Consider the following 19,747-nt stretch of genomic DNA (forward strand, 5'->3'; position numbering starts at 1 on the left):
CCTCTAAATTACTGAAGTAGAACAAATCTAGAACTTTGAAATCTTCCCCAAATGGGACCTGCAGCAAACCAGACTTTTCTTGCATAGGTGGCACTGTAGCAAATTTCCTTAAAGGGCTGGTTGGTGATGGCAGCTACAGGGAACCTTCTAATCTCATGGCAGGGTAAAGAACCTCAGAATCCAGAGGCCTCAGAGGTGGGAGCCCTGGGAAACTGGAGTCAGAATGGAGTTGTAATTGGGAAACTCAGGAAGGAGCCACAGGTGGGAGTAGTAATGAGGGTCTTTGGAACAGTGGGTTTGGCCACTGAGGACAGCAAAGTGTGCAGCTTGGAAATGACTCTCCCAGGTCCCCGTCATGCTGCAGATGAGTGGTGTCCTGCCTGGTAAGCCAGGGCTCAAGTGGGACAGCTCAGCCTCCACCAGGCAGTGAGCAGACGCCTGCTCGGGAGTGAGGTGCAGGATCTAGGGGCAGGCCAGAGACCTGTAGAACGGAGAGACCACTTGCTCGCACAGCCACTGTGCGGGACCCAGCTGCGCTCTGTAACCCATGCATTGCTGATCTGGAAAAAGGCAGAAGGCTCTGGCCAGGCACAGTGGCTCACACCTGTAATCCCAGCACTTTGGGAGGCCGAGGCAGGTGAATCATGAGGTCAGGAGTTCGAGACTAGCCTGGCCAGCATGGTGAAACCCCATCTCTACTAAAAATACAAAAATTATCAGGGCATGGTGGTGCATGCCTATAATCCCAGCTACTCGGGAGGCTGAGGCAGGAGAATCGCTTGAACTTGGGAGGTGGAGGTTGCAGTGAGCTGAGATCACACCACTGCACTCGAGCCTGGGTGACAGAGCGAGACTCCATGTCAAAAAAAAAAAAAAAAAAAAAAAAGGTCAGAAGGCTGTCTCCCTCCATGAACCTCCTACCCAGAGAAATGTGGTTTTTGATGTCATAAAACTCCCCAGGCCTGAGATTGAATTGCTTTTCAGCTTCCTGATGGGTAGAAGGGAGCGGGGACAGGGAAATGGGCAGGGCTTTGTCCCTGTAGCTTCGGGTCCTGAGCCTGACCTGGCCTGCCTCCTCCCCGACCCCCACCCTATGAGGGTACCTGGCTTGCCCCGCAAGGCGATGGGCTCGCTGGGCTCTGAGGGGTCACTCAGGCCATACCGGTTCATTGCTCGCACTCTGAAGACATACGACTTCCCTTTCTCCAGGTTCAGAAGGGCAAATCTCGGGGATTTCACAGGGCTTTCTGAGGTGATGGCTTCCCAGGTGCCGCTACCTATGACTGACTAAAGAAAAAGAGGAAATCGTATTGGCTAGGAGGTCGTGCTGACCAGCTCTGTGCTGGTCACCTCCCACGATCTCTGTCCCCAGCCCATGTGCTCTCATGATCCTCAATATTCAGCCTAGGCTGCCCTGAGCATGGGGCTGTGTCCCATCTGCACCCCCGCACCTCTCCACCTAGACGCCTACCGAGACCTCACGTCCAGCCTGTCCTGATGCAGCTCCTGAGCTTCCCATACCTACACTGCACTGGTGGCTGCCATCCTTCCAGCCCATCGCGTGAAACCCCTGGAGCCACCCTTGGCTCTTCCTCTCTTTCTCTCATGCCCTAAATGTGCTCCATCAATGAACCCAGATGGCTCACTCTTCAAAATGTACCCAGAGCCCAGCCATGCCTTACTGCCCTCCTGATCCCAACCATAACCTTGACGCATGCCGCCAGTGCCTCGAGGCCAAACGATCTGACTGGTCTCCCCGTTTCTGCCCATAACCCCCTTCCATCTTGTCTGAAATGGCCGTCAGGGGGATCCTTTTATGGCACGGGTCAGCCCAGGTCGCTGTCTGCCGAGAACACTCCCAAGCCCTGCATCTCCCTCAGAGCAAAAGCTTCCCCATGGCCTGACCCCTCGGCCTGTCTGGCCACCGTTCCCTCTGCCCTTTGTCTCTGTGCCTCTCTGCTGCTCCCTGAGAGCCCAAGTCCCACCTCCGGGCCTTTGTACTTGCCAGTCCTTCAGCCTGGAATGTTCTTCCCCCAGAAATCTCTTGACTGGCTTCCTGTAGGCCTTTATTTAAAACCCACCTTCCTGGGGAGTGGGGAGGCCCTCCCAGCCACTCCACCTAAAAACGTCAGCAGCCCCTCACCCCACACTTCAAGTTCTCCTCCCCACTCGATGTCTTTTTCCTTAGTGCCTACCACTCACTACTGTGCTTAATATTTTACTGATTTATCCCATTTATCGTCGGCACCCCCTCCTCTCTGACCACTGTGTCCCCAGGAGCAAGAACAGGACTGGCACGTGGCAGGTGCTCCATCTATGTTTCTGGGACAAATGAATGAACAAATGAATGAATGAATGCTCACAATAACCCTGCAGGGAAGGTGTTAATTTCCCTGCTGATGAGGAAACTCACATTCAGAGAGTGTCAGTAACGTGGCCAGAAGTCCTACATCTATGGTATTTAACTTCATTCAGGTGTGGGTAGGTGACTGCAAACCTGTTTACTTTCCACAGTGTCAGGGACCCAGAAGGCAGCCAGAAACCCCGAGTCTCTGGGCAGATGGAGGGTGAAGAGCCCAGGGTGGTAGAGATGAGTGAGGCACCCAGAGACTTTCTGGTGAGCCCAGGTGAGAGAGTTAAGACCTAGAAGCACCAGGGGACCCACTGATTCCATCCTCGGCGATCTTCCCCATCCAAGCCCATCTGGCTGTCAGTGGCCTAGAACCCAGGTAGCACAAGAAATCGCCATAAGGAACCATGAACACTGCTGAGCACCTACTATGTGCCAGGTTCTATGCTAAGTCTTTATGTGCTCTAATTAATTTGATCCTCAGATTAACCCTATAGGATGTGTATGATTATTATCATTATCATCATTTTATGGAAGAAGAAACAGAGGCACAGAGAGACTAAGTAACTTGCCTAAGGTCACACAGCTGGTAAATAGCAGAGATGGGATTTGAACTCAAGTAGTCTGACGCCAACATCTTCACCGTGATACACTACTACCTCGCAAAATCAGTCCTCAATTATCTGTAGCTTGCCTATGTCGGAGATAAAGGATTACCCATGAATGTGAAAAGAGGGTCTCGTTTGGATAACCGGAGACAGAGATTCCTCCCTGGAAATTTTAAATGCATTTATTCCCTAAACCTTCTCTGTCCACCCAGTTTGTGCCAGGCACTGTGCTGGGCACAGAAAGTATTGAGAAGATAAATGGAGTTTCTGGCTTCAGGGAGATCAGTCAAGGACAACTTCTCGGGAAGCACTGACAGATCGTGAGGGCTGGTCCTGGCTGGGGGCTGTTTTTTTTTTGACAGAGTCTTGGAGTCTAGCTCTGTTGCCCAGGCTGGAGTGCAATCGTGCAATCTTGGTTCACTGCAACCTCTGCCTCCTGGGTTAAAGTGATTCTCCTGCCTCAGCCTCTTAAGTAGCTGGGATTACAGGCACTCACCACCACACGCAACTAATTTTTGTATTTTTAGTAGTGAGATGGGGTTTCTCCATGTTGGTCAGTCTGGTCTTGAACTCCTGACCTCATGATCCGCCCACCTCGGCTTCCCAAAGTGCTGGGATTAAAGGCACGAGCCACCATGCCTGGCCTGGAGGCTGTGTTTTATTTCATCTTCACATTCATTCTACGCTGAAGGAAACTGAGGCTCAGAGAAGTTAGGACACTCACTCGGGGTCACACAGCAAAACCAGGATTTGAATAGATTGTGACATCCATGCTGTCTTCTGCTCCGCCATACCGCCTTCCCTCACTGTGAATTCCACTCCACAAGACCTGCCTCATCCCCAGCGGGTCCTCCCCTGCCCTCACTTGGTCCCCAGTGAGAACCACCTCCTTGTGCTAATCACTCCGTAGGCCCTGCAGTGCTGCTGGTGCCTGTCCCTGGCTGGAGGGTACCAGCCTCACTTCCCTCCCAATATAGTCCTACCCAGAAGTGTCCTACCCCAATGTGTGGCCTGATGCCAGCGGACTCGCGGGCAGGGAGGTACCCAGGGGGTGGTGGATCGTATTGTCATTGTTGTCTGTGCATTTCAGCCTCAGGAATGACCAGCAGCGACTGGCCTCCCAGGGCTAGAGGTAGCCTCAGAAGGTTGCTCAATCCATCCCCATGCCTCTGTGTAGAGCCATGCCTGCGCCCTTCCAGGCAGGGAATTCTCTTTTATTCTCCAACAGCCTCCCCAGGGGACACTGCCCAGGGTCCTGCCGCACATCTGTTTCTCAGGCTGGCCTGGGGCTGGGGCCTCGGGATCCCCTACCTTCTCCAGGGAGTATGTCAGCGGAGCTCTGCCCCGGGGTCTCGGCTCCTCCCAGGCCAGAACCACGTAGCCCTCTCGGATCTCGCTGGCATGGACATTGGTCGGTGGTGAGGGGATGGTCACAGTTTCTGGAATCAGAGTCACCTGGGGCTGAGAATGGCTGGGCCTTCAGAGACCCCCTAATCTCAGTGCCTCATTCCATGGAAGAGGGAATTGCACCCCCCACCCATCCCTGCGAGACGGGCAGTAATTGGCTCCGGGTCACCCAGGACTTTTCCCGCCCGGGACTTTTCCTGATGTGTTCCCTCCTTCAGGAGGGCCACAGCCAGATGGGCCACCGTGACCCAGCACTTTGGCTACCTCTGACTAGACCCCACCTGCCCTCACCCCCCACACCCTGCACAGGGACAACTTCTGCCCCCTTGCCAGTTTGAGTCCCAGAGTTTCCACAACTATGTAGGAGGCTCAGTGTGTGGGAGGGGCCCGAGTACCTTCAAAATCATCTGTGCTGATGGTGATCTTGTTTCCCAGATCAAATGGGATCTCTAGAATGAGAAGGGAGCATGGAGGACCGGAGGAGGTGGACCAGGGCCGACCCCACACCAGGCTCTGCGTCCTGCCCCCATCCCGGTCCCGGCCTGGCAGCCCTCGCTGTGTGACCGCAGGCAGGTGCCCTCTGGCCTCAGCACTCTCAGGAGTCCCAAGTGGAGCCCTGCTGCTCTCAGGCCCTGGGAGATGCTCTGTCTCTTGGGACACATGGAGACAGAGAGGAGGTGCCTGGGGCCAGGTACCCTGGCATGGTGGAGCTTCTGGCCCACCCAAGTCAGCGTGGCTTCAGAGGGCTGAGAGGCCATGTCCCCACACTCAAGCTTAAGGACATCTGAGAGGTGCTGGGGTGCTCCCTCAGACTGCTCTCTCCCATGGACAGGTTTGGTTTCTTCCATTAGATTAGCTGTATCTTCCTTCTCAGGCTAGGGGTTCCTAAGGACAGGATTGTGCCTCCTCCATCAGACTGGGGGCTCTCCGGCGCTGGCCTTTGTCTCCTTCATCAGACTAGCGTTTACTGAGGGCTGGGTTGTCTCCTGCGTGAGGTAGTCCTGAGGGTTCCCGGACTGATGCTCTAGAAAGTCGCTTAGGACCTCGGTACCCACCTGTCTGCCTCCGGGCTGCATCACGGTCGCCCATGACAACCACCTCTGAGGCTTTGGAGGGGAGGCTGCTGCCCGCCCTGCTGATGGCTCTCACCCGGAACCGATATCTCTGACCTTCGACGAGGCCTTGGATTGGGCACCGACAAGTCCCTCCGGGGGCCTCATGGCAGGGGACCCATTCCCCAGAGTCACCCTGGCACCTGTGGGAGACAGGTCCCCTTTTAGCCTTCAGCCCCTGCCTACATCTCACACCTTCCCAGTTTGAGCCTCTACGAGGGCCGTTCTCTGACCGGGGGGGAGGCTGCCCGGCTCATCTCTGCCAATGAAAGTCCTTCTCTCTGGCCTGGCACAGTGGCTCATGCCTGCAATCCCAGCACTTTGGGAGGCCAAGGTGCGCGAATCACGAGGTTAGGAGTTTGAGACCAGCCTGGCCAACATGGTGAAACCCCATCTCTACTAAAAATAGAAAAAATTAGCTGGGTGTGGTGGCGGGCGCCTGTAATCTCAGCTACGCGGGAGGCTGAGGCAGGGAATCACTTGAACTCGGAAGGTGGAGGTTGCAGTGAGCGGAGATTGAGCCACTGTACTCCAACCCAGGTGGCCCTGTCTCAAAAAAAAAAAAAATAAATAAATAAATAAAATGTCCTTCTTTCCTAGGGAAGAGCCTGGCTCCAACCTCGGACACCTAGGAGGCCTTCAGCATCTCCGACGCGCCCAGCAGCAGCGCCTTTCCCGGGGCATCGTGGTGAGCCTGCACACCCAGCCCTCGCTTCATCCGTGCTGTGCCCTCCACACCCAGCCCTCGCTTCATCTCCCTGCCAGTCCTGGGGGCACATGTGGCCACCTTCACTGTACACATGGAGAATCTGTGGCTCAGAGAGTGACAAGACCTGCCCAAGGCCACACAGTGTTAGGAATCACCTGAGATTGTCCCTTCCCTAAGTTAGCGTGCGTTCTAGGTTGATCCTCCAAGCCTGGGCTCACTGTGCCCTCTTGGTACTGATGTCCTAGGCAGTATGACAGTGCACATTATCCTTATTGTCACCGGCTAATTGGGGCAGTTGTCACATGTGGGTCCAAATCTTGTCTCTACCACTGATGACAAATGTGACTTTGGGCAAAGTCATCTCCCCGCATACCTCGGTTTCCCCATCTGCAGAAGGGGGCGTTAGATAGTGCCCCTCCCCTTTAGAGAGGAGGCATGCCGTTAGGACGGTCATGGGCCCATCTGTGGCAGCATTAGCTATTTTCTCAAGCTGGGCCTTCAGAGCGGGCAGCATGGGAAGGAGGCCGGAGGTTCTGGGCCCTCTACCTGTTCTGTCCTGTGTGCCTTCCCCACTGGGGTCAGTGCTATTCCATCTCTCTCTCTGTCATTCAGGAAGGAAAACGGCCCATGAATTCACTGTGCTCAGAGGTTTTGCCCCTCTGGGTCAGCTCATACCATAAAGGGTCCACAGGACAGGGGCCGACTCCAGCGTAGAATTCCAGGTGTCGGCATGACTTGGAGGCATGGATGTCCCTCTGTTACCCTTAAATTACACTGCACAGCCTGCTCCCTGTCCTGTTCTGAGGAGTAGGGGTTTGGGGGTTCCCTGAGGCCAGGTGTGGGGCCTCCTCTTTGCTGTGGCTCCCACAACCAGACAGAATTCTACCCCTAGGCCTTCCAGCCCCCCCAAGAGATCGACTCACCGCTCGATGGAGTAGGCGATGATGGGGTGGCCCCGGGTGTCGCTGGGCGGGGCCCAGGTGAGGATGAGGCAGTCTCTGTTCACATCCAGGCATCGGACGTTCAGCGGGGAGCCTGGGGCCCCGGGGTTCTCGGCCTCGGCATCTGAAACCGGGGGTGGGGTGAGAGCGGAGGTCCTTCTAGTCAGTGGCCATTTGGTGACAAGCCCTTCCCACTCCTACCCAGCATCCTCTTCTCATTCATCCTCCAGGGGCTCAGTTTTGATCTTGAGGACTGGGGTCTAAATATTAGGCCCCCACCCCCATAACAGTCTCTGAGGGACAGATGACAGTATTATTTTCTCGGGGGCCCATTTTACACCAAGTACCTGAACAAGTGGAATAGTTAATTCCAGCCCCAGAGCAGCCTTCTACTTTGTGAATGGGGAAACTGAGTCTCACAGAGGTGAGTGACCTGCCCAAGGTCACCCAGCTGGTGAAGTGACAAAGCCAGGATTCGAACCCAGACCCTAAGCAGTGGCCGGAATCACTCCAGCCTCACACTCAGTTCCCCGCCTCCCCGGCTCCAGCCGGGCTAACCCTCAGGCCATGTCCCTTTGGAGGGTCATAGGATGCCATGAGGATTCTTGGAGACACCAACCCGAAGCCCTGATTTTATGGTAGAGAAATTGAGGCCCCAAGAGAGCGGGGCCCTTGCCTAAGCTTCCACAGCAATGCAGGGCAGAGCCCTGGTCTCTGGGCTCCCGCTGCCACCCTGCGCCCACTCACGCCCTCACCTCTCACGAGCACGTAGGTGCTCTGTTCCCGGGGTCCGAAGGGTGAGGGCACTCGGACCATGTAGAGCCCCTCATCCTCCTTGTAGCTGCAGGACACCTTCAGGGACGCCTGGCGGTCTGTGTAGAGGATCTTCCGACGTCTCGAGGACCTCAGTAGCCTCCCTGTGGAGGGAAAGTGGGGTGCCACTGTGAATTTGTGGGGGGCCCTGGTCTCACCTGGGAAGCACGGAAACTCAAGGGATCTGGAGACCCTGGCCAGGCAGAGGGAGAGGCTGGTGAGGCTGCAGCCTGAGGCTCAGCTCGGGCCTGGGGTGGGGGTGGTGGCTTCCAGGACTTTGCCAAGGTGGCAGGGAACGCTCCTCTGCAGAGGGCTTGGGGAGTAGGGAAGGGCCAGTGTGGGGCTGGGGCTCAATGAAGAAGTGAAGGTTTAGGGACATAGCTGGGGACAAGGTGAGGAGTTGTAGGTTCTCTGAGGAAGTAGGAGCAGGAGAGATGGGACTCTGCGTGCGGTCAGGGGACTCGAAGAAGGGGGGCGTGGTTGGGTGGGTGGGAGCTCAGGAAGGGGCCCAGGTCTCATTGAGAGAGCTGGGGCCTCGGTGAGGTGGGCAGAGGACTTGTCGAGGGGTTGGGGTCAGGGAGGGGAGTGAGAACTCACGGGATGGGAGCTTAGGAGGTGGATGGGGACTCAGAAGGGGAGTCCAGGGCTCAGGGCCCTGCCCCGTGGCCACACTGTGGGGCCAGCTCTTCTCTTCCGCCCATGCGGAGGCCTTGCTCTCTGGTCAGCACCTCCGTTCTGGAAGATCTAGAGCAGGCGTCCCCAAACTTTTTACACAGCGGGCCAGTTCACTGTCCCTCAGACTGTCGGAAGGCCGCCACATACTGCGCTCCTCTCACTGACCACCAATGAAAGAGGTGCCCCTTCCTGAAGTGCGGCGGGGGGCGGGATAAATGGCCTCAGGGGGCCGCACGCAGCCCGCGGGCTGTAATTTGGGGACGCCTGATCTAGAGGTTTGGGAAAATGTCTGAGCCTTGTTACTGCAGCGGTCAGGGATCCTGACGGCTCCCCCACTCCCTGCTCCCAGCAGGTGCAGCCTCCCTGGGCTCAGAGCTGGGGGAGCCGGAGGCGCGCTGTGCTCTGGGTCCTTACGCTATAGGCCTGGTCACGGATGGGGTGGGAGGTTCAGCCATCCGCCTCCTCCCTCTCTAGGCCACGTCTTCCTGCCTTGGCTCTGACCAGGCCTCTCCAGGCCCCACCTGAGGCCTCCCCAGAGGCCTCCCAGCCCACGGGTCAGCAACTGTTTATCTGCACCTCCACCTGCCTCTGAAGAGCAGCCCGCTCCGAGAGCTTGTGGTGCCCTCCTGCCTCCTGGCCTTGGGCTCTGTTCCCATTGCTTTGGGTGCCCTCAAGCACTGCTCTTATTTTTTTTTTTTTTTTGAGATGAAGTTTCACTCTTGTTGCCCAAGTGGTAATGCAATGGAGTGATCTCAGCTCACCACAACGTCCACCTCCTCCCAAGTAACTAGGATTACAGGTGCCCACCACCAACCAAGCCCAGCTAATTTTTTGTATTTTTAGTAGTGATGGGGTTTCACCATGTTGGCCAGGCTGGTCTTGAACTGTTTTTTTTTTTTTTTTTGAGACGGAGTTTCACTTTTCTTACCCAGGCTGGAGTGCAATGGCGCGATCTCAGCTCACCACAACCTCCGCCTCCTGGGTTCAGGCAATTCTCCTGCCTCAGCCTCCTGAGTAGCTGGGATTACAGGCACGCACCACCATGCCCAGCTAATGTTTTGTATTTTTAGTAGAGATGGGGTTTCACCATGTTGACCAGGATGGTCTCGATCTCTTGACCTCATGATCCACCCGCCTCGGCCTCCCAAAGTGCTGGGATTACAGGCTTGAGCCGCCGCGCCCAGCCTTGGTCTTGAACTCTTGACTTCAGATGATCCCCCCGCCTCAGCCTCCCAGAGTGCTAGGATTACAGGGGTGAGTCACCACACCCGCCTCCTTCACTCATTCTTAAGGAGGTAACGATGCATGTAAATGGTTGAGCAGATGCCTGGTCACTGCCAGCGGCTATAACTGTCCCCTCTTCCCAGGTGGACACAGCCCCCAGGGCTCATGCATGTCTGCATCTACCCTTCACCCTAGCCCCAGCCAGGGCCTGGCAGCCCACAGATGCTTGGTGGCCATTTGTGAGTGGCATGGTCTGCCCACACCCGGCTGCACTCCCGCTCTCCTCTGCCTCTTCAGCGCTTTAGCTCAGCTGGTACTGGTTGGGGAAGGTCTCTATCTGCTAGGGGTCCTCTCTGGCTCTGAGTTGAGCTTCGGAGGGGCTAACTCTAGAGGCTGGGGGCCACAACTGGGGGTCCTCACCGTCTCGGAACCACTGGATGCTCTCAGCATCTAACACATCTTCCGAAAGCAAGCATGACAGGGAGAAGGGTTCCTTCTCACGAGCAAAGACTGGCTTCAGCACCGATGTGAACTCCACGTTGGGGCCAAACATTGATCCTGGGGTGGGATGAAATTTGGGGCAGAAGTTTTTGAGACAGCCAGCCTGGCCTGGGTCTTAGATGGGAGTGAGAATTTTTATGGGACATCCCCTCTCTTCTGGGTCTTGACTGAGAGAAGGGGACCTGGCCTTGGGGTAGGAGGGGAAGAGACTTATCTAGGAGGGGCCAGGGAAGCCGAATGACAAACATATGAAGGCCAAGCCCATTGGTTTTTCTGGCTTCTGGCTTTGCCTTTCTTTCTTTTTTTTTTTTTTTTTGAGACGGAGCTTGTCACCCAGGCTGGAGTGCAATGGCGCAATCTCGGCTCACTGCAACCTCTGCCTCCTGGGTTCAAGCGATTCTCTTGTCTCAGCCTCCTGAGAGGCCGGGATTACAGGTGCCACCCCGAACTCACCCATGCTCTCACATCTCACAAGCACATAGGTGCTCTGTTCCTGGGGTCCGAAGGGTGAGGGCACCTGGGTGAGGGTGCCCGCCACCATGCCAGGCTAATTTTTGTATTTTTAGTAGAGACGGGGTTTCTCCATGTCGGCCAGGCTGGTCTTGAACTCCTGACCTCAGGTGATCTGCCTGCCTCGGCCTCCCAAAGTGCTGGGATTATAGGTGTGAGCCACCGCACCCAGTACCCCCAGCTTTGCCTTTCTAGCCCAGTTTGGTCAGAGGACAGCTCAGTAGCTGGGGGACACCTCTGGGGTACCCTGGGGCCCTTAGAAATCAGGTGAAAGTGTTACCAGCTTGTAGATAAACCCCAGTGGACATCGTCTCATGGGCAGGAGATGGCTCTATTCTAAACAGGGACCATGGGGCTGGAGGAGCAAAGCCTGAACAAAGAGTCCAGGTCCTCTTCTGCTCCAGCCGACTTACTTTTGAAGATCTCTGAATCGAAGCCGGCGTCCTTCCCCAGGTAAGCTGAAAATCAAAGGCAAACGGAGTTGGCGAAGGTTCAGACTCCACATTCCTATGCTATTTTGGGGACATGGGCTTTGGATATGGGTTTGAGACCTGATCTGTCGATGGCTCCCCCTTGTGGTTTTGGGAAAGTTCCTTCACCTCTCTGTGCCTCAGTTTCTTCAGCAGTAAAATGGGACAGTAATTCCTACCTGTTGGTGGTGGGGCTAGGAATGAGTGGGTTCACATGAATCAAACCCCCAGCCATAGCCTGACACATGGAAGCTTCTCAATACGTGCTGGTTTTCTTTCCCTACCCAAACTTGCCCCCAGGATCACACACTGTCTTCACAGTGGTCAAGCCTGGTCAGAGACGCCGGGATTTCTGGTGGGATCAGGGAGAGCGGCGGGGGAGGGGCAGCACTGCGAGGCGTCCAGGGGCTGAAGGGTGAAATCCAAGGTACTGTTGCCACAGACCACCGGAGAACAGTACCACCAGCTCCGGCTCACACAGCGCTTGCCCCGTGCTGTGAGGATTAAATGAGCCAATTAAAACATAAACACATGGATTCATTTAATCTTCACAACAGCCTTGTTAGTCAGTACTATTATCATCCTCTCAAACAGATGGGGAAACTGAGGCACAGTCAAGAAACACCCCAGCAGTGGGAAGCTTTGACTTGATACTGGTCCCTGGAAAGGCTCTTCCTTGGCAAGGTCCAGAGAAGGGCAGGAGGCTGCCCGAGACCACGCAGGTCAGTGGAAGAGTCAGGATTGGAACCCAGAACTCCTGCCTCCCAGGCCACCAAAACCACCCAAATGGCCACAGAGATGAGAGCAGAGCGTGGTAGTGGTGATGAGTGGAGAAGGAGGAGTGAGAATTGGCTGGAGTCTGGGGCCAAGAGCAAGCCTGGTCGACTCAGGAGTTGCCAGCCTTGATGGAGGGAGGGACGAGGATCGTGAAGAAGTGGTGGGAAGGATGGTTGGGCAGAGGGAGGCAGGGCCCCAGTGCCTGACCTTGGGCTTGACTCTGGGCACGGTCTATGGAGACAGCTCAAATTTCCGCACAAGAGCTTGGCCTGGCAGCAGATCTGCCTCCTAAGAGCTATTTAGGGAACAGGGCAGTGGGTGGAGAGGGCTGTGCAGGACAGTTTAACGAGGTCTGATGAGAGGCAGGGAGGGTGGGCTGCGCTCCACCTGTCTACTGCCCAAGACAGCTGCCCTAGGAGTGTGTGTATGAGTGCACATACGTCTATGAGTGCACGTGTGTGTGTGTGTGTGTGTGTGTGTGTGTGTGTGCACGTGTGGGCTTCTCTTTCCTGGGGGTCCTGGAGCTCGGGGCATGACATTCTTCTGGGCACAAAGGTGTGATCCCCTTGGGCAGTGCCCTGCCCTGGACATGGGAGTGGGTACCATGTGCCAAGGCTTATATGTATCATCTCATTTAATTGATGTGAGCATCTGAAAGAGGTGGTAGGAAATTGATGTGAGCAGCTGAAAGAGGTGGTAGGATTGTTGGATTCTCCATTTCACAGATGAGGAAATAGAGGCTCAGAGAAGTGAGGTGGCTTCCCAGGATTACACAGCCAGTCAGCGGCAGGGGCAGGATGTGAACCTGGGTCTGGCTGACTCCTGAGTATCTCCCTGCTTTATGCTGTGACTTCAGATGCCCATGGGTAACCTCCAGGAGGGGCCCAAGCCCAACTGGAAAATGTGCACCAGAATCCACATGGGACAGTGGGGATCAGGTGGGGAGTTGCTGGGGTTTGGCCTTTGCCCTGAGGACCCCTCAGCAGGGTTGGCAGGACCAGACCGCCCTCCCAGAGGCCCTGAGATGGATCCCGACCTAAGTGCGATCTGGTGGGCCAAGCATGCTCTTTGGCATGGCAGGCAGGTGGGTTCACCTTGAACAGTTGTATAGGTTGTGCATTGTGCAAAGGTATCCCTGAGAGGGCAATTTGGGGGCTAAAATTCAGTCTGTTTTCATTTGCCAAGCCATGTGCCCTGGAGTGGAAGCTGCACCTGCCTGCAGAATTCAGGTGCAGCTAATTTTGCTAATTCATCCACTCAATTCACACCAAGGTGCCCACCATGCCAGTGATGACCCTGCAGAGAGAGCTGAATTCAAGTCCCAGCCCTGCTGAGGATAGAATCAGGCACTACCAACAGTGTCTGGCACACAGTGAGGACTCAGGAAAGGTCAGTTCCCTTCCCCTCTCCTGGTTGCTCTTGACACCAATCTACAGGGACAGGTGATCTGCCTCTCTCACCTTCCACCGCCAGCCCCTACCAGGCTGATGGAGGAGACTACCACTCACCCCCAGGGAAGTGGGGGTCTCTCGGGCTGCCCTGATCACCCAATGCCAGGCCAAACAGCCCTGTGCCAAGGGCCCTCCTCGGGTCTCACACAGACCCATGCCCTTGTCTGCTCAGCTCGGGTTTGTTGTGGCCCAGCCTGCCTGTTGTGGAGGGAGGACTCACTGCGGACGAGGACTTTGGCGAAGGAGGAGGCCTGGCCGTAGGCATTCTTCACTCGCACGGTGTAAGTGGCTGAGTCCTCAGTGGTGCATCTGAAAAGGAGGCAGGGAGAAGTCCCTTCCAAGGCTGCCGGCTCCATGGGAAACACAAGTCCCCATATGTGGGTGGGAAAGGCTGGAACTAAGGGAAGCCTCATGGTGCCAGGAAGAGACTTTGGCCACCGTGTCTGAAAAACCGTGTGTTTTCAGGTTGGCCACTGCACCTTTCCATGCTTTGGTGTCCTCTGAAAAACTGGGGATACGACACCACCTAAACCAGCTCAGGAGAAAGTGCTTTGAAAATATAATACGCTACATTGCAGTTATTGCTGACTCTGGAGGATCAGAGAGGTTAAGTGACTTTCCCGGAGTCACACAGCGAATGGAATTTAACTCTGCTTCAAACGAGAATTCTGAAGCAGGATCCTCTTCCTTTCTCAGAGAGCAGCAGACAAACTTGGTCAAGGCAGACTGCAATCTGGGTAGAACTGGGCCAGACACCAGGTAACTGCTTCGCCTTACATGTGTACGTCTGTGAATACAAGCACGTGTGTGCATATGTGCGTGGACGGGGCACATGTGTGCGTGTTATGGTGCTTCCTGTCCCCCACAGGGAGCCTTCCCAGCATGCCTAGCTCAGCATCCAGTCCTCACGGCTAGCCTCTGAGTTCAAACTTCTCACCGTGTATCCCAAGGCGCTGGAATCACCCAGTGGGTGTGTGTGTTCAAGATCGATTCCTGGAATCTGAATCTCTGGGGGCCAGGGGTCGGGCGTCTGTCCTGTCTCAGGAATCAGTATTTTGACCAGCACCCCAGACACTTCTGAAGAAGGTGAACTTGGGCCGCAGCTCCGAGGTTGGGTTTGGGATCCCGTTCTGGCCTTGGTGGTGGCAGGGCCCGGGGTCATGGGTCTCCCGGGTCCCCAGTCTCACCTTCTGATTTCTAAGGACAGCAGCCCGTAGTTGTTGGTGATTCGGTACTTTCCGGCAGGAAAGAGGCGGGGATCAATCCGTGTGTCATTTTTGTACCTGTGGACACACAGCAGTCTGTGGCAGAAGGTGTGGGTCCAGGCAGGAGGGGTCTGGGGCCTCTTGAGCTGGGATTCCAGCTGCAGGTTTTGTGTTGATTTTTTTTTTTTTTTTTTTTTTTTTTTTTTTTTTTTGAGACGGAGTCTTGCTCTATTGCCCAGGCTGGAGTGCAGTGCTGCGATCTCAGCTCACTGCAACCTCCGCCTCCTGGGTTCAGGCAATTCTCCCTGCCTTTGCCTCTCGAATAGCTGGGATTACAGGCGCCCGCCACCAGACCCAGCTAATTTTTGTATTTTGAGTAGAGATGGAGTTTCCCCGTGTTGTTTGGGCTGGTCTTGAACTTCTGACCTCAGATGATCCACCCGCTTCAGCCTCCCAAAGTGTTGGGATTATAGGCGTGAACCCCCACACCTGGCCTCCAGTTGCAGTTTTGTGTTGCTCACTTGCCCGTGTGATAGGAGCAGCACTTATGCCACTCTGAGCCTCAGTTGTCCTGACCCGTGAAATGGGGGTACAAGAGCACTGGCCTCACAGGGCCGCTGTGACTATTAAATGGGATGAGCATGTAAAGCCTTTCCCCCGTGCCCACACTGCAGGTGCTCAAGGGTTTGTTTCCCTTCTGGGGGCAGAGAAGAGGGAGCCTTTAATTAGGAGCAGGTGCCCCTCCCTCTGCCAAGCCATCCCCAGGGGTACCCTAGGACCAGGCCCCAGCTATTCCCTTCCTTCTGAAGGGGCTTGCCAGGGAAGGAACCCCCGACCCCTGCCTCTCTTCCCAGTCCCTCAGGTTGGCTGTTCTTTATTTTGGCTCTCATTACAGGAGCCGGAGGAGCTTTCAAAAATCTCCATGTCCAGTTTTTGAACAGAAACCTGTGGAAATTTGTGTTGGAAACTGCTAATTGTGCTCCAATAGCCATTTTCAGGCTATTGAATATGGAATTTACCCATGAGCCACCCAATATGTGACATATCTCCTTGCTTCTCTTTCTGCTAGGTGTGGCCGTATGACTTAGCATTGTCAACATCAAGCCAGGACGAGAGTCATGTGGCTGCTCCTGATGACACCCTTTGCCCCTTTTACGTCTTTCATGCCATTGTTCCCTCTGTCCTTGGTGGTGCTGGCGGCTGTCTCACACCCCAAAGCTCAGAGCCGCCCCTCCAGCAGCGATGCAGAGAAGCTGGGTCCCTGGGGAATCTGTGCAGCAGCCTGTGCCGTCTGCATTCAGAAGGAAGAAAATAAGCTTCTAGCTTATTTAAGCTGTTAAAAACCAAACCAAACTCCAGGCTGCATCTCAGACCAATGAAATCAGAACTTCTGCGAGTGAGACCCTGGGGATCAGTATTTTGAAAATCCCCTCATGAGGCTGGGTTCGGTCAAATGCCTGTAATCCCAACACTTTGGGAGGCCAAGGCTGGAGGATTGCTTGAGGCCAGGGGTTCAAGACCAGCCTGGGCAACACAGCAAGACCTCCATCTTTACAAAATATTCTTTAAAATAATTAGCTAGGCATGGTGGGGTGTGCCTGTCATCTTCACTACTCAGGAGGCTGAGGAAGGAGGATTGCTTGAGGCCAGGAGTTTGAGGCTGCAGTGAACCATGATTGTGCCACTGCACTCTAGCCTGGGTGATAGAGCAAAATCCTGTCTTGAAAAAAAAAAAAAAAAAAAAATATATATATATATATATATATATATATATATATATATATAGTTTTTCTTAATGTCCTTTGGTGATCCCCAAGGGTAGTCAAGCAGATCACCCTGTGCTGGATGCTGCCCTCTTTTCTGAGATCTCCGGTGTTGTTCCCCCTGCTGTGTGGACAGGGCAGGGGCGTGGCCTGGGGGCCTGGAGGCCTAAGGAGTAGGGGCTGAGGAGTGAGGGTGAGTGACACACTTAGGATGCCTGGGTTTTGACACAGCTTGCTGTGTGACCTTGGGCAACTCAGTACCCCTCTCTGGGCTCTGTGTCCAGAGTCTCACGGGGTGAATGCTTCTCTCTGTCCTGGGGCAGCGGCTGAGGCTGAGGAGGAGGTCTCCCAGAGAGAGGGCACCCCAGCCTCAGCCCGCTTCCTTCTGAACCTGGCCTCACCCACGCCCTGTTGGTCTCCAGGGCAACCAAACATAGCCATACCCACACCCTACCATGCAGCCCCCAGCCTGGCCCCCTCCTGAAAGGAGCCTGAACCTCCCAGAGGGAGGGTGCTGCCTAATCTCGGTGCCCAATCTCTCCAGCTCTCCCAGGCCTGGGGGCCAGAGGTCGGCCCCCGACTACACACCTGTCAGGAACCTTCCAGACACCTCAGCCTGGCCAGCTTTGCTTTTCCTGGAAAAAGCAGCTGCTGTAGCTCTGGCATGGCCGAGACGGCCGGGGACTTCAACGCTCCCCGCTCCCTCTCTCTGGGCCTCAGTCTCCGCCTGTGCAGTCAGGCTCTTGACGGCACGGGCAGAGGACCACCGAAGTGGCAGCCAGTGACAAAACAAGTGACTGAGACAGGGGAGGTGAGGGGCCTGCCCAGGGCCTGGCTCAGCAAGGACCCCCTGAAGGAGTGAGATTTCTGTTATTTACCTAGATCTTTGTTTTGGCCTTACATATTTTAGTGTTAGATTCTAGTTTTTGAGAATGCTTTAGGGAGGCCGAGGCAGGCAGATCACTTGAAGTCAGGAGTTCCAAACTAGCCTGTCCAAAATGGTGAAACCCTATCTCTACTAAAAATACACCAAACAAATTAGCTGGGTGTGCTGGTGGGCGCCTGTGATCCCAGTTACTTGGGAGGCTGAGGCAGGAGAATCATTTGAACGCAGGAGGCGGAGGCTGCAGTGAGCCGAGATTATGCCACGGCACTCCAGCCTGGGCAACAGGATGAGACTCCACTTAAAAAAAAAAATTTTTTTTTTTTTTTTTTTTTTAAAGAAAATAAGGCCAGGCATAGTGGCTCATGCCTGTATTCCCAGAGCTTTGGGTGACTGAGATGGGTGAAATACTTGAGGACGGGAGTTTGAGATCAACCTGGGCAACGTCACTGAGACTCTGTCTCTACAAAAAAATTAAAAAGTTAGCCGGTGTGGTGGCACATGCCTGTGGTCCCAGCTACTTGGAGGCTGAGGTGGGAGGATCACTTGAGCCCAGGAAGTTGAGGCTGTAGTGAGCTGTGATTGCACCCCTGCACTCTAGCCTGGGCTGCAGAGTGAGACCTTATCTCTAAGTAATAATGACAATTGTTGAATGAATACACTTGCCTACCTGAACACTCCAGGTGAGCTGGAATATTCCTCTAGTCCTGGGGCTGGACAGAATCTCTGGAGGTCAGTCCTGGGGCAACCTGTGGTCCTGCCTGATGTGATTGATGATGGAAAACCAGATCCTTCAAGCCAGGACTGCCAGGGGCCACCTGAGCTGCCCGGGTTGGAGGTAGGCCTGGGCTTGGCTTATGCCACTTGTCAAGAATGCTCAGCTCCCTGTTGTGGCAACGTCGTTGGCAGGGGTAGAAACAAGGTCCCCTCCCAAGAGGCTTCCAAGAATGCCTTCCATATGGGGCTCAGTGCCAGGGCCGAGCAGAGCTTGGCTGCGGGGCCAGGACAGCTGAGATGCTGATCTCTACTTAGCCCGGCCAGCACTGGGAGCAGGTCCTCCTAGCGGAACCAGCAACCTGCACTCAGGGACTGCCCAGTCCCCACAGAATCTCAGGGCCCAGCAAGGTACTTGGCATACTTTTTGGAATAAATGTCAGCTGGCAATGACCAGCCCTGATGCCAGCTCCCCCAAGATAGCTTTCTTGATTGCTCCTGGCCTGAGTGATTTCTATTTCTCTGCTTTCTGAAGCATTATATGTGCTTTAAGGAAAGTAACACCACTCTCCTACTCTCTAAGCCAGTGGAAAGCGTTATGGGCTTAGAGGCAGGAGACCTGAGTTTGAATCCTGACTCACATTGGCTGTGTGACCTTAGATAAGTCACACTACCTCTCTGAGCCTTGACATCCTTACCTGTGAAAGGGGCATAGTAGTTCCTACCTCATGAATGGCCCTGATACCTCAAATGAGAGTGAAGTTCTGAGTCCGTGTAATGTGGGTTCAAGTACAAGAGGCTGCTGTTTTCCATTATTTGTGCCTCTGTTCTCTCTCCTGCTAGACCATGAGCTGTTCCCCATCAAGATCTGACTTATATGCAACCTCTTCTGAGAAGCCTTCCTGGATTCTACAGGCTGAGGCAGCCACCTCTTCCTTTTCATCCAGACTCTTTGATCTCAAATATCACCCATGAATATACTTCTGTATATGTTTTTTTTTTTTTTTTTTTTTTTTTTTTTTTTTTTTTTTTTTGAGACAGAGTTTCGCTCTTGTTACCCAGGCTGGAGTGCAATGGCACGATCTCGGCTCACCGCAACTTCTGCCTCCTGGGTTCAGGCAATTCTCCCGCCTCAGCCTCCTGAGTAGCTGGGATTACAGGCACGTGCCACCATGCCCAGCTAATTTTTTGTATTTTTAGTAGAGACGGGGTTTCACCATGTTAACCAAGATGGTCTCGATCTCTTGACCTCGTGATCCACCCGTCTCGGCCTCCCAAAGTGCTGGGATTACAGGCGTGAGCCACCGCGCCCGGCTACTTCTGTATATGTTGATGTTTCTTTTCTGGGCTAAGAGTTAGTTCCTTGAGGGTGAGATTGTGTCCAGTTATTTCTTATTTTTTTTTTTTTTTTTGAGATGGAGTTTCCTTCTGTCACCCAGAGTACAGTGACGCAATCTCAGCTCACTGCAACCTCCACTTTCCGGGTTCAAGAGATTCTCCTGTCTCAACCTCCCAAGTAGCTGGGACTATAGGCATCCGCCACCATGCCCAGCTAATTTTTTGTATTTTTAGTAGAGAGGGGGTTTCACGATGTTGGCCCGGATGGTCTTGATCTCCTGACCTCGTGATCCGGC

At 54.5% G+C, this 19,747-nt stretch overlaps 1 protein-coding gene across 2 annotated transcripts in view; it reads right to left on the reverse strand.

Moving 5' to 3' along the window:
• Positions 1 to 19,747, reverse strand: part of MYOM3 (myomesin 3) — a 63,462-nt gene that overhangs the window by 36,277 nt on the left and 7,438 nt on the right. For both annotated transcript variants that reach the window (XM_003934858.4, XM_074380286.1), the window contains exons 6-15: positions 14,736 to 14,831; positions 13,769 to 13,857; positions 11,264 to 11,308; positions 10,260 to 10,397; positions 7,883 to 8,044; positions 7,110 to 7,251; positions 5,421 to 5,620; positions 4,761 to 4,814; positions 4,270 to 4,397; positions 1,104 to 1,287 (exon numbers count right to left, since the gene is read on the reverse strand). In XM_003934858.4, coding sequence (XP_003934907.3) covers positions 1,104 to 1,287; positions 4,270 to 4,397; positions 4,761 to 4,814; positions 5,421 to 5,620; positions 7,110 to 7,251; positions 7,883 to 8,044; positions 10,260 to 10,397; positions 11,264 to 11,308; positions 13,769 to 13,857; positions 14,736 to 14,831 — 1,238 coding nt within the window. The remainder of the gene's footprint in view (positions 1 to 1,103; positions 1,288 to 4,269; positions 4,398 to 4,760; positions 4,815 to 5,420; positions 5,621 to 7,109; positions 7,252 to 7,882; positions 8,045 to 10,259; positions 10,398 to 11,263; positions 11,309 to 13,768; positions 13,858 to 14,735; positions 14,832 to 19,747) is intronic.

The sequence above is a fragment of the Saimiri boliviensis genome, chromosome 11, assembly GCF_048565385.1.
Source record: "Saimiri boliviensis isolate mSaiBol1 chromosome 11, mSaiBol1.pri, whole genome shotgun sequence".
In the NCBI taxonomy this organism is placed as follows: Eukaryota; Metazoa; Chordata; class Mammalia; order Primates; family Cebidae; genus Saimiri; species Saimiri boliviensis.